This window comes from Pithys albifrons, chromosome 4, assembly GCF_047495875.1.
Source record: "Pithys albifrons albifrons isolate INPA30051 chromosome 4, PitAlb_v1, whole genome shotgun sequence".
Taxonomy (NCBI): Eukaryota; Metazoa; Chordata; class Aves; order Passeriformes; family Thamnophilidae; genus Pithys; species Pithys albifrons.
Window position 1 is genome coordinate 64,236,852 of NC_092461.1, and position 14,727 is coordinate 64,251,578.

The following is a 14,727-nucleotide window of genomic DNA, read 5'->3' on the forward strand; positions in this document are numbered from 1 at the left end:
AGGTGCAATGACATGTCATTTGCCCACAGATCATCTACTTCAAGATCACACCACTATAAGCAATTTTCCACCAAATTAAGCTTTTAGGGCCTGCTCCCAATTCTTTGTGATCTGCAGTAAAGTGTCAGCCTCTTTCTTCAGAGGTTTTACACTCTTTCTGTCTTTTTAGCTGAATTACAGGTACTGCAGAGCATGGGCTTTCTACTTATTTTATTTAGTCACAAGTTGAGTGTATAAGTAAAACCTCTTCCATAGAACTAAGCAGATGTCATGGTTTTCCCAGGTTGTAGGCATTCTATAAAACATGCCATCTTGCAGGTTTTGAACAATTTTCAGACAAGTATATTTATTCACATTTTATACATTTTAGTATGAAATTGCTTACTAAAGAATTATATTAGCAAGATTTCAAAGTCTAATGTGAGATTAAAGATTATAAAGTTGCTTCTTTTCTTAGGCCTATACTTGTATAAAAGTAGTCTTCAAACTTGTAGTCATGTAATTTAATCTAGAAAACTGCTGACATGGAATTGATTTATGTAGATTTTACGGATGTTCTGACATGACTAGAGGGTGCTCTCCACAGTCCCAGCTCAGCAAAGCATGTAAGAACATGCATAAAATTAAGGCTATGCGTTGTACCATTAATACTTTATGCCAATTAACCCATATTTTCACCACAATTTCTGCTATGCCTGCCTGGTATCATAAATATATTATGTATATATTTCACATATGTTATACATTCCATATATATAGGTTATATATTACTCTTATTTCTTATATAGTTCAATATGTTACACGTATATTGCAATGAATATGTGAGATTTTAAAACTAGATTTTTCTAAAAGGAATCACTTATAGAATTATATAGTATCTGAGTAATTCCTTACATAATGCTCACCACGTAGGTGAGATTTTATGATAGAGATGATGTGATCTAACTGTGGGCTGACTCCAAAAGGAGCATTCCCATTGCCATGTCTGCAATCCTGTACCAACTGACATACCTGAGGTTGTTAGTCTGGAGAAGAGGAGGCTCAGGGCAGACCTTATCACTCTCTACAACTACCTGAAAGGAGGTCGTAGCCAGGTGGGGATTGGTCTCTTCTCTCAGGCAACCGACAGTAGGACAAGAGGGCATGGGCTTAAGATCTGCCAGGGAAGCTTTAGGTGGGATATCAGGAAGAAGTTCTTTACAGAGAGAGTAATCAGGCATTGGAATGGGCTTACCAGGGAGGTGTTGGATTCTCTGACCCTGGACGTTTTTAAGGTGAAACTGGACATGGCACTGAGTGCCATGATCTAGGAATCAAAATGGGGTTGGATTAAGGGTTGGACTTGATGATCTCGGAGGTCTCTTCCAACCCAATTGATTCTATGATTCTATGATCTTCACCCTGTACCAACTGTGCTGTTTGGTCTTCCCCAGTCTGTTTTTTTGCTGGGGGAGCAGGGCTAAGATTAATTTTTTGATAATTTAAACTCTCTTGGCTTACCCTAGAGCTGAGCATCAGTACTGGTAAGAGCAAACAGCAAAGAGGAGTGAGATGGTGGGACATGGCCCATCTACACAGCAGGATCCAGCTTAGCACAATGTGCATTACCAAAACCTGTACTTTAAAACCACATTTCCAGTGCACTCCACACCATTAAGAGGCTTAGCCCCTGTGTTTCAGTGCACTGCTCCCCCCACTCAGCTTTGAAACAAGAGATTCATCTCGAATTAAATGTAAAGCTGCTTTTAAGAAATTGATCAAAAAATGTTCTCCTAGTGCTCTGACTGCCTTTTGTCTGAACATGTTGTAAATCTGACAGGATTCCAGTTACCTTTTTGCAATTGTTAAAAACAAAAGGTTTAGCAAAGGATAAATCTAAAAAAGCAGAGCTAGTCTCTTGAAAGTAATGAAATCTCACTGCATTTGCTCAGGTAGTTAATGGGAAGACTGGCAGAATGACAGATGTTTTTCCAGACTTCCAAGGAGAAATCATGCTAATGCTAAACCTGACACATTCTTTCCTTCACAAAGAAATGTCAGGATGCTACATGGTGGAAAACCAAGAGTAGCTGCAAATATTTAATCCTCTCACTTCTATTCATCTGAATGGGATTATCTTCTATGCTGTAGGCTTTGATAGAAGAGCAGTCTCACCAATCAGCTAAAAAGCAAGAACAAAAAGATGAAAACACTGATTAATTTCTGAAAAAAGCTCAAATCCAGTGGAGAAACTGACGTAGTACATTTGAGCCTCTTTAGAAAAGGCAGAAAAATAACTACTTGGAACATAATGAAGTAATTTAATTTGAATACTAATTAATATACATTTTTACTACTAATGTGATCCTCTGAATGCAATTGTTAATTCTAATAGTGGTTAATATTTATTTCAACGTAACTCTTTTTGTGAGGGAATAATTGCATAAAATAGCACTTCAATAAAAATAAAACAGAATAGCAAAAAAGCCAAGATGCAAGAGTAATGTAGGTGTAAGAGAAGGACTGCTATGTTCCTGCATGTAGTCATCCCAGTTATCAGGTGTGCAAGTGCTGCAAGTTACTCCAATTTTCAGTTCTGATTTGCTTCAAACCACAGGGAGACTGGTGTTTAAGTGCACTTCTGTTGCTAAAAATTTTCCATTAATTTTAGCATATATAAAAAGGCAACTATTCGACATTTTCATACAAATATGCTTCTGCAACAAGGGAGTGCACTCATCATTAATATAACCAGACATAAATTAAACTGTACTTTGAACAATTCTATTGTCATTACCAGCACTGTTCTTATAAAAACTAGAGCTAATTAAAGCTCATGTTTGACTTTTTTTTAATAGGGATTGCATTACCTGCTTCTCCTGTGAGCTGATTTCACTACAGTACCCTCTGTAGAATTAATTCAGAGGAAGGTCCCTTCTGTCTTAGAAGAAGGCAGGACCCCAAGAAAGGTCTCATTTTTGACCTTTAGACAACAAACTGCTTTCCTTTAGTTTTTGACAACACAGTAAGATTAATAAAAAGCTGTTGCTTCAGCCTAGTTGGTAGGCAGGAACTTTAGCTCATTATTTCACTTCTATCCATATTTGATTGTCTCAGTTTTAATATCACAAGAATACTTTACTGTATATCAATAGGCCAATAAAGGATTAGATGGAACAACAGGAACCTTTTGAACCTAAACACAAGTTCCAAATCCAAACCTAGTTCTATTTTTAAAAAATTTTTAAAAATACAAGTCAAAATTGCTTTAGAAGATCCTTGTAGAGACTGCTAAAATTACACTGCCATGTAAACAAACCTAGAAAGGATGTGCAATTTTAATGAAGTATTGAGGCAACATATAAAACACAGAAAAGCTACAAAAACCAATCAAAAATAAATCACTATATTTTTTTAAAGATAGAATGGTTGATTGATGCTTTTCAGCTTATCATGGAGGTTACCAGGTACCGAACGCTGAATGGTACCTTAAGAAATTATTCAGCTGGTGAATGTGCAATGCACTTGTTACATCTGTTCATGGGGGTCCAAACCCAGCTCCATTACCAGCACAAAAGGCTGTGAATTTTCAGCTTCTAATAACACCATTAAACTTGTAAGCTGCACCTCTGAAACCGCACCTGGGGTTCTCATATCCTCCCACTCTGATATTAAAAATATTCTGCACATCAGCTGTTATTATGCTTGCAAAAATGACACAAAGAGAAGTTTTTTCCATGGGCTTATGCTGACACCAACGCCCTTAGTCACTTTAACTGTAGTATGAGGATTTTTGTCCATGTAACCACAATCACTGAGAAAACAGAACGTCAACGGCTGAAAGCATTTAAGCTGTGTGCACTCTAGCTAAAGTTTTTAGGAGTGCATTTGAGAAAGAATTATTCCCAGTTACATGTTCAATGAAGTTAGAGAAAGCTGTCTTTGAACCCATATTAAAGTAGACAGTCTGTAACTGTGTTCAGAAGTGGCTTTTGTTAGCCTGTTTCCACAGTCAGTCCCTGTTCCTGAAGGCTATAACCTGTCAGTAAAACTCCAGTCTTAAATTAAGCATAGAGAATGATTCTTAGGGCTGGAAGCAAAGGAAAACTTTAAATCCTCTGAGACCATGCTTAAACTTCATGCTCCAGCTTGCTGTTTTTGCTGCAGAATTGATACAAGCCCATTAGCCACTGTCTGTTCAGGGAAGTGGAAGTTATTACAAATATTGAAAATATTCTAATTTTCAGTACAATATTCAAAATAGCAGAAACCGAAGCAAAAGCAAATAAGCAGTCTGCCCAGATAAGTCAGACAGACTTTATCTGCCTCTCCAGCAGAGTGACAAAACCTGTAGCTAATGGGAACACAGTACAAATGATGTAGATTGTTCTTCACTAACACTGTCCATCTACACAGTCCACCCTGACATTGCCATAAACAAAGTATCCCAATTCATTTGATCAACTTTACAGACACACAGTGAAGCACCTAAATTAGGAGGAAGGTTGTGCTGTGTTCCTTCTTTTCAGTGAAAAGAAAGGCAAATTCAAAGAACAACTTGAACGGCCTGCCATCATTCCCTTAATTATTAACTATGAAATTAGTCTTCATCTCCAGGTTAAACCTCTAAAGTTAGGAAGGATGAACCTCGGTCATAGCATAGATAAAGCTTACTGTCATATGGGTGCAAAAATGACTGGAAACCATTCCCAGAGGAGTTAGCAAGGGTTGTCAAGATATACAAAATGCCAGTCTTCAGACCTCTTCCAAGCTAGGGTCACTCATTCCTAGAATTTTTACTGCTGAGCTGTTTTGAGAGCATGCTTATTAAATTTTGCAGATGACAGAGAGGCAGGAAAATCTGGAAGTAGAAGGACAGGACTAGTACTCAGTCTTGACCAACCAAAAAAATGGGTTGAGGAAATCACAGTGCACTCAGGAAAAGGCAAGTGCAAATTATCCCTCTTAGGAAGGACAGAACACACTGAGGGGATAGTGTAAAGTTCTGCAGAAAACATCTAGGGTGCAGGGGGATGGCAAACCAAGTAGGAGTCAAGAACGTTGTATTGCCACAAAAATTTAAACAAGCCCAATGCAGACCCAGGGCAAGGCGGAGGGAGGAGACACACCAAATAGGGACAGAAGTACATTTCAAATGAGCAGCAGAGGTCTGGAATTCCTATGGAAATACACGGAATTCACTCAGACAATAACTGGGTTAAAAAAAAAGGGTATCCGGTTTTGTGCCAAAGAAATGGCACATGCCAAAAGCAATGTCTAAAAATGCTATTACTGAGGACATAACAAATGAAGAGACATTTTACTTGTCTACAGAAATAACCCTGTCTTTTATACCACATAAATTCTTCAGGTAAGAGAAAAAGCTAAAACCCTTGTGCTTGTCTTGATCATGTACCTGTACAAATAAATACATCCTGTGTTCTCAGAGTGTTTTCAAAGTACAAGCAGGTTATGCTTTTGAGGATCCTTATTTTCTATTTTGTATGAGAACATGGGAAAAGCATCCTCTTCTGTTCAGACTGTTCAGTTCTGCCAGTGTTAGCTGGCTGTGCCCCAGGGAGGCACTCTGTGCCATGCAGTTAGTCCAGCAGAACGTCTTGCTGGAGTACCTGTGTGATTTCATTCTCTTTTCACAGTAACCAGGAAACTAAACTAACTCTCATTTTGTGATCTTCCATCTCTCCAGTTTCACATGAGTGCTGTTCCTGGTGATAAATCTGGCCAGCAGTAATGCTTCCTCCTTGCTAGACAGCATCCTGAAAATTACAATGATGTGTACAAGACATTAACCGCAAATATGAAAAGAAACATTGAAACTTCACTACCACTCCCTAAGTTTGACTATTTTAATTAGTCTCTATTAATGGCTGTATCTGCCAGGATAAAGAATTCACAATGTACAGGTCTTACACACCTGAACTATGGCACCTCATAGTGTTCCATGATGCATTTAAGACATGCAGCACCATGGTATTCAAAGAACTCCACGGCTCACTGGGAGAACAACTTAATTCAAACAAAGGGCTGTGAATGAACACTTTGGTGTTGCTATAGTTCTATGACGAAAATCAATATAAACCTGTTTCCTTTGCTACAAGCTCTTCACTTGCAACAAGCAAAGACAGTAGACAGAACTGGCAGGATATGTCACAGAACATGCATTCTTAATTTTACAAATGTTTTCAGGCTGAAAATATGTGATTTAAGTCAGAATTTTAAGACTTCATCTACCATCTAGAGAGAAGATTGGAGGTTCAAACTGGGTGATCTTTAATGCCCCTTCCAACCCAAGCCATTGTATGAAATCAACACCTGGATAATATTAATAACTTCTGTATGTATTAAAAAGTACTGATTTGGGTCCTATAAACAGCACACCTGTAGAAACAGCCACTGCCTGGAAAATCTGTGCTTACCTCATAATAATGTATTTCAGCTTCCTTAAAGGTGTTTATGTAATGTTATTTAGAGATCAAAGATAATCTGAGGGACAACACCGGTTATGTTATTTAAGGCTTTACTGGCTCAGACTCAGAACTAAAATGACTTCAAAGAACTAATTTCAACTAATAAGGTGGAAAGCACAAAGAGCTGATAGGAACTGTAAAACACACCATCAATAATCTTTACTTATAGTTTGACTTTATGGGATTGAAATATACACTATTTATATTCAGTGAAAGAAAGAATATATCCTTTTTCCCCCCTAAAAAACCTGACATATTGTTTATTAATAGAATTTTAAGTTCATTAGAGTAAAAAATCCATCCTACCTGAGTACAGAAAACTAATTCATTATTAGTAGTAATTTTAAAAAATTAATGGGAGAGGGAAATCCTGACTCCAGTGAAAGTGGTGGAGTTCTATCAATAACTTAAATGCACTGTAGATTTAATGTAAACAGGCCAAACATGAGTAAACTGTCAAAGAATGCAGAAGAAAATCTGACATGTCTTAATTACGGGGGGGAAAAGGCTGATTATGTTATTTTAGTTTGAATTACCGTGTGCTTATTGTACCTTGAATTATTGCATGTATATATTAGAAATACATACTGATAAAGAGATTTTTATTTCAAAAACTGTGAGAAAAACAGCTGAAGAAAGCTCTTAAGACATGGCACTTGATCCATTGTCCTCTCTCATGTGTCCGTATGTCCTTGTGGCTATCCATGAGACAATGTGGGATTGCAGTTCTGCAAAAGAATGAGCCTCATTTGTCAACTTCATGGCTCAGGGTGAAATGGCCACCAGTCCACACCTATAAACTTCTTTCTTCAACAACTAGTTCAAACAGATGAAAATCCTCCATATAAACCACCTATTCTTCCCAAATGGGTTACTCCAAAGCTGTGTCATTGCCTAAAAATAACCATTATCATGTGAAATCTAAACCTTTCTGCCAGTAAGCAAGCACTTAGAAGAATAATGTATTATGCAAAATTAAGTAATATGAATCATTTTGCAAAATATGATTTTTAAGTGGGTACAGGCACTTCATATATTATTCAAAGAACAGAAACGTTCCCTTACCTATCATGCTATATTTAGGATTTTTTTTATGATGGAGAAATAAAAGAGATGAAAGGATGGAAAAAAGCAGCTGCAGAGAGAGACAAAGGGAGGCTTAATGCTAAAGAAAACCCAAAATCCAAAGCAAAGTTTATTTCTAAGTGTTGCAGCTAATGTGATGTACATAGCTACAGACCAGATCATATCATGAATTTCTCCCTTAAAGTCCAATTCCTGGAGTTGTGTGGTTTGCCAGGAACCTAAGATTTTACATTAACAAAAATTACATGGCTCTTACCTCTTTGTTTTGCAAAAACCCCCACTCCTCCACACTCTAAAAATGAACAGCAAGGGTTCATATGCAAATACAAACTCCCTAGTGTATTGCTTTTGATAGATAGTGTACTTTAAAACAGAACAGTCTTTCTGTGTTTGAATTTCGAGCAGCTGCCCAAGTTGGGTGTTCAAGGTCAGGCTGCAGGAATGGGTGCCCAGCCTCCCGCAGGAGTAGGCCAGTCTGGCCCTGGTGAGACCACAGCCCCTCAGTGCGGCTTGCCCAGCCCTGAGGGCACAGCTGGGGAGGGAACCCAGGGCTGACAGACACAATTGCTGCATATCCTGAGCAGGAAGGGATCATTGGACTTCAGCTGGCCCTGCACAGGACAGCCCCAAGAGTCCCACCATGTGCCAAAGAGCATTGCCCAAACCCTTCTTGGAACTCAGACAGGCTTGGTTCTCTGACCAGCTTCCTGGGGAGCCTGTTCCAGTGCTCCACCATCCTCCGGATGAGAAACCTTTTCCCAATACCTGACGTACACCTCCCCTGACACAGCCTCGTGCCTTTCCCTTGGGTATGTTGTATGTTGTGTTACAACATGGGGGCACCAAGTCCAACACCCACTACCTCCTTCCTGGCCCAGCGGTGGTTCCAGACCCCTCTGGGGCTAGTTGTAATAATGCCAAGGTCATGGGTTCAATCCCCTGTATGGGCCATTGACTTAAGAGTTGGACTCAATGATCCAGAGAAGAGTAACAAAGCTGGTGAAGGAACTGGAGCACAAGCCCTGTGAGGAGCTGGGGCTGTTTAGCCTGGAGAAGAGGAGGCTCAGAGGTGACCTCATCACTGTCTAGAACTACCTGAAGGGAAGTTCCAGCCAGGTGGGGGCTGGTCTCTTCTCCCAGGCACTCAGCAATAGGACAAGGGGGCACGGGCTCAAGCTCTGCCAGGGGACATTTAAGTTGGAGATCAGAAAAAAATTCTTTCCAGAGAGAGTAATCAGGCATTGGAATGGGCTGCCCAGAGAGGTGGTGGATTCACCATCCCTGGAGATTTTTAAACGCAGATTGGACGTGGCGCTGAGTGCCATGATCTAGTAAAGGGACTGGAGTTGGACCAAGGGTTGGACTTGATGATCTTGGAGGTCTTTTCCAACCCAGTGGATTCTGTGATTCTATGATCCTTGTGGATCCCTTCCAACTCGGAAGTCTGTGATTCTGTGATATGTAATTTATAGTTAGATCCTTTAGGGAACTAAATACTCAGGGTCTTGCCCAAGCAGTGCCACACCTTGAGCCCTGTGTCCTATTCTGGGCCCCTCAATTCAGGAAGGGCACTAAGGTGATGGAGTGGGTCAGGGAAGGGCAATGAAGTGGGTGGAAGGTTTGGAGCACATTCCTGTGAGGAGTGGCGGAGGGAGATGGGGCTGTTTAGCCTGGAGGAGACTTAGGGGACACCTTGTTGCCCTCTACAACTTCTTCAAAGGAGGTTGTAGCCAGGTGGGGGTCTGTGTATGAGTGACAGGACAACAGGACATGGCCTCAAGATGCACCAGGAGACGTTTAGGTTGGACATTAGGAAGAATTTCTTCACAGAAGGGGTGAGCAGACAATGGAATGGGCTGCCCTGGGAGGTGGTGCGGTCACCGTACCAGGAGATGTTTAAGGAAAGACTGGACATGGCCTGCAGTGCCATGCTGTAGTTAACATGGTAGTGTTCGGTCAAAGGTTGGATTCGATGATGTCAGAGGTCTTTCCCCGCATACAAGACTCGGCGACTCCGTCCGGGGGGAGCGGCGACAGCGCCGGGTCTGCCGCGAAGGCGCGAGGCGCAGGACGCATGCGCGCGGGCCCCGCCGAGCCGCCCCTGCCTGGTGCGCGCGGCCGGGGAGAGCGAGTGTGGGCAGCGATGACGTGATGACGCCGCTGTGCGCGTGTCGCCAGCCGCGCGACCCACGCACGGTCCGCCGGGCTCGTGCCTGCTGCTCCAGCCGGGCCGGCGCGCGGGCGGGGCGCGGGCTCCGTCCCCCTCCGCCTCCTCCTTCTCTCCCTCCTCCTCCTCCTCCTCCTCCTCCTTTCCCTCCTCCTCCATCTCCTCCTCCTCCTCCTCCCCTCCCCCTCCTGCCCAGGTCCCTTCTCCGACGGCCCAGCCCCTTCCCCTCGGCGGAGCGGCGCCTCCTCCTCCCGCTCCCGCTCCAGCCGTGCCGGACAATAGGGGCGAGCGCGGCTCGTGTGTCCCCGGCGCGGCCCCGCGGTCGGTGCAGCGGGGCTGACAGCGGCTCCTGCCGCCGCCGGCGCGCCCGTGAGCGGCCGGAGGGAGGGAGGGAGGGAGCGGCGGCCGCGGGCTGGGGCCGGCACTCGCCGCCCCGGGCGCTGACAGAGCCGTCCCGCTCCGCCGCCTCCCCCCCGCTGCCGCCGGCGGCTCCCGCCGGGCTTTGGCGGCGGCGGAACACAAAGGCGCGGGGCCCGGCGCGGCCCGGCCCGGCCCCTTGGGGGGCGCGGGGGCGGCGAGGAGGCGCCGGGCCCCCGCGGGGCTTCGCCGCCGGCTCTTCCCCGCTGCGGAGAGCCCTGCGCGGGCAGGTGCGGCGGGCGAGGCCGCTGCCCCGCGGCGGGCCGGCGCACCGAGGCTTCGTCAATGGAAGTATGTTACCAGCTGCCCGTGCTGCCGCTGGACAGGCCGGTGCCGCAGCACGTCCTCAGCCGCAGAGGGGCCATCAGCTTCAGCTCCAGCTCCGCGCTCTTCGGCTGCCCCAACCCCCGGCAGCTCTCGCAGGTAGGCATCGCCACCGGGCCCGCCGGCTGCGCCCCAGCACCGGCGGCGAGAAGATATGGCATTTAATGGGTTTATGGCTCGTTATTGCCGGCCTTATCTCTGTTGTATCGGTTGCGAAGCGATTGGTGAGCTCCTTGGGGTTTATTTTCACAGCCAGTGGATTATTTGTTTCTCCTGTAATTTTTAAGCTAGGACTATTTTCTGTCTTTTTTTGACGTTTGTAGCTTGGGGTTTCTTTGAAGGGTCCGAATTTCCTACGGGATTATCAGAAGCTGCAGCGACTATGCTGAAATGGTGAACATGCACTGCAGTGTTAAATTTGGGATGCTGTGCCTTTTCTCTCTCCAACTATTGAGACTTGGCAATCCGTCTAGAAGGAGACAAAGGTCCTTGGCTCTTTCCTTTCCACGGTATTGTTCCCTGCCCACATTACATTAGTCGCAATATAAACTGCACTGCCTTTGTTTTATCTGATCGTATTGGAAATACCACAAAAAGGATCATTATAAACTATCAGGACAAAAGGCAGGTTTTTCTTGTGACCACTGCCCTAAATATCTGAATGTGTGTTAGTACGGTTTCCCAGCACCCAGTGATAAAATTGTATTCTTGCAGAAGTCTCTACAGAAAATCTGGAATTGTGGTGTAGAGAATGTGTCTTGGTGGGGAGTCAGCCCGTTTTGTCTTCTAGGGATTTCTTATATCGGGATTGAAAGGTCTCCTTAGGTACTGTGAAGTATATTGTCCTTAGAGAAGATGCTGTGTTTGCTCTTTGCATGTGTAATGGTAATTTTTTTGTGTATCTTTTAATTTGTTCCATTATTTTTTTCATGACTTGCTGTTCTTCATATATACAGATGTAGAAAATACAGACCTGCCAGTCGCCGTTGGCTTTGTCCTTGGTTTGGTAGCAGTGGAGCTCTGTGTGTCTGTGAGCATTAGGCATGTGTATGTTTGGACAGGAAGAATCAACAGAATAGTTAATTACCAGGAATAGATATGGGAATAATTATTAGCAAGCAAATGAAGATGAACATGTGTTGACAGTACTTCCTTCGCTCAATATAGATGTAATAATTGACAAAAACTTTGTTTTCTGACAAAATAATTTGCCATGTAGCAACTGGGTTAGGATCTTTTCCATTTGTGCTGCATGTTCTGAGCTGTACTTGGTGATGGCGAGTTTTCCATATGTGTAAGTCGTCTTGAAAGTCCAGCCTAATGTAGCATGTTTTGTTCTGTGCAAACAGGAGAATGGTCTCTCTTGTTTGAAGCATTCATGGTTTTCTGAAAAGAAATAGTAAAAATGGTCAAGGTGATCCATTGTTTTCCTTTCTGTGTGGTCTCCAGAGCAGGTGACGCATGAAATGTATACAAGCTTATCAAGTTAAATATGGTATTGACATTTAAAGTGCGGGGTTTTTTCCAACTTTCAAGCTTCTAAATAGATCCCTTGTTTTCTGACCACCATGCTGCAGGTATGTTAGTGAGTTACAGGAAGAGGTACTTGAATAACTTGTTGAAAAGGGAAATTATATGTGTGCTTGACCAAGTAGTATTTTGTTTGTGCAAGCCAAAGAACCAGGTTCATGCATTAATAAAAAGAAATTAGAATGTTGAAGTGAAAAGCCTTTGCTATTGTTGGACTTCTGATTAGACACAGCTAGTTTTGCTCTTTTTTTTCCTTTTCTCTGAAGTCTTCTACAGACAATGTGATGCGAATGTCCAGCAGACCTGCAGTCACAGGCTGGTGTAAATGATGGGCTAAGGCACATCACTAGTGAGATTAATGATTGTATGGAACTCCTGAACTTCACCTTGCAAGGTTCCTGTGAGACTCACAGTACTCCAGTTTCATTACTGTTCAAAGAGGTCTGAACCCTTACTAGTCTGTCATTGTCAGTCTGCTCCCTCTAGCTTTGGGCAGTAGGAGTAAAAATGGAGATGTGCACTCGAGAAGAGGTACAGCCAGCATTTTATGGCTAATATACATTTAGCAGATTTTCTTAAAACTTGTAAGGTGTTGAAAATTAAATTTTCACATAGAGATTAAAAGTGAAATGGTTGAGGCATAAAATGTGTTAGGCTTATCCTTTCAGCAAGAAGGTATTTTGGATAGGAAACACATGTGAGATAAATGCATGCTACATTAGACATACCATTTAATTGATAATGCTAAGCAGTCAAATATTTATCTGAGTGAAATTTTGGTTTTGCTCAGGTTTCACTAAATGGGTTCAAAATGGGCTGTATGTTGCTTTTTAAAGCTTAGGTATAGTGGTGCTGGGAATGCCCTGGAGAATTCTGGTCTACTCCTCTGAGCCTCAGGAAGGATAAATTGTACTTACAGTGTTATTAGCAGATGTTTGTCTAATCTGTTTGCTAATCTGTTTTCTAAGATACAGTCTTATGATTTGAGGTGAGTTGACATAACTCATCATTGCTGAAGGTTAAAAGTCCTGACATTGGGTACGTGTTATTAGTTCTTCCTCTTATGAGTGCTGTCTCTGATGCTTGTCAGGTGTTTGCTCATTCAGTTCACTAAAACAGCAGAAACACAAGCAGGAAACTGGGTAGCTTCCTGCCATCTCTGAATAAAACAGGCTTAGTGAAGTTTATCAGAACTGATTTAAAGAAAAAGATGGTGTCATTAGTCTTTAGAAATCCATAAAACCCTCAAATAATAGAAATTATGCAATCTCACTAGTCAGTTTTTCTTAATAGTGCTTAACTGCTCTTGTCATGAGAGTTCTTTCTTAATACTGAATTAAATATTTCTTGTGGTGATTTATACCTTTTACTGTCCTCAGTAAATGTAAAGAGAAGCTTATTCCTTTTTCTTTGTAGTTTTCTTCTATGCATGAATTATTTCCCTGTAATCTTATTTGTGTTAATTTCAAAGTTTTTGCAACAAAAATAATTAAAATGACATCTCTTACATGGAGGTAATTTGTGATGTTTATTGTTCAAGTCCAGTCAAGTGAAAGGGTGCTATTGTATGTGTTTATACAATTGTTTGAGTTAATAATTTTCTTTGAATGTGAAATAATTTTAAATGCCAGTGGTAAAAGCCGTTTTTCAGGGCACTTGAATGGGTAACAGTTGCAATGACTGGGACATTTCACACAGATGAGATGGAATTTAGATTCACTGGGAGATCAAGTGAATGTTAAGTAGTACCTTGGATCATACATTTCAGGTGTTCATTCCAAATGGTACACAATTAGGTTTTTCATATTAAAGCTGAGCTTTCAGAGAACATTTTTTGATTTATTGTCTTGTCTAGTCTTTAACTTGTGTTGTAGTAATAGTAGGATAAGAGTTTCTAAAACTGCTCATTTAGTGCGAAAATTTGCAGTCTGTATTTTTTATGAATAAGTGTTTGATGAAAACTACATCCCAGATGTAGCTGCAAACACTCAGGTCATCCTGCATTGCACTCCCCTCCCCTCCCCTCCTCCCCCAAATTGAATTGACATAAACATGTCACATATAAGTAAAAAAACTTCAGCCCAGTGTGCTGTTTTTGACTCATTTCTATCCCTCTACTTTCTAACTGGTTCTGCACTTTTTTCAGTTCCTCCAAAAATGGCACAGCAGTACATGGAAGCAATGTCTGATAGAAGTAAAGATCTGGTTTGGGCCTGTCTACCCTTAAATGATTGATGATAGTAAATAAAGATGTCTCCTAATGATGAAATTGCATGAAGTGGGACTAGAGCAAATAATAGAAAGGCTCCATTTGCATCTCAGAAGTGCAGGGACTTTTTTCTCCACCTGAAGTACAAGTGTTACTTTGTACCAAGTAGTACCATGTACTGCTACCTGATATTTGATAACCCAATTCCTGATCCTTCTTCATTGCTCCTCCATTTCATGCATTTAAACAATGTAGTGTCATAGTTTGTGACTCTCCATGTGACATAAAATGGATCAACAGGGTATAGATCCTGCACATGGAATCCCACATTTGGCTTGGAGGACGAAGTGAGTGAAAAAAGTCACTTAAGAGCAACTGGAAATGTCCTGCATCAATGGATTCTTCAGTGGAAGGTGTCTGCTTCCTCACAGTGTATGGCCCAAAATTAATCAAGTGCTTTGACCCCCTTTTTTCTGTGTAACTCTTCTTTTCACTGTTTGTGACCTGATGTGATCCAAACGTGTTTC

General features: G+C 42.2%; 1 protein-coding gene across 3 annotated transcripts in view; it reads left to right on the plus strand.

Moving 5' to 3' along the window:
• Positions 1-10,328: 10,328 nt before the first annotated feature.
• PDE7A (phosphodiesterase 7A) overlaps positions 10,329-14,727 on the plus strand; it is a 78,415-nt gene continuing 74,016 nt past the window's right edge. For all 3 annotated transcript variants that reach the window (XM_071554436.1, XM_071554438.1, XM_071554439.1), the window contains exon 1: positions 10,329-10,560. In XM_071554436.1, the coding sequence (XP_071410537.1) occupies positions 10,423-10,560 (138 nt within the window). In that variant the 5' untranslated portion in view covers positions 10,329-10,422. The remainder of the gene's footprint in view (positions 10,561-14,727) is intronic.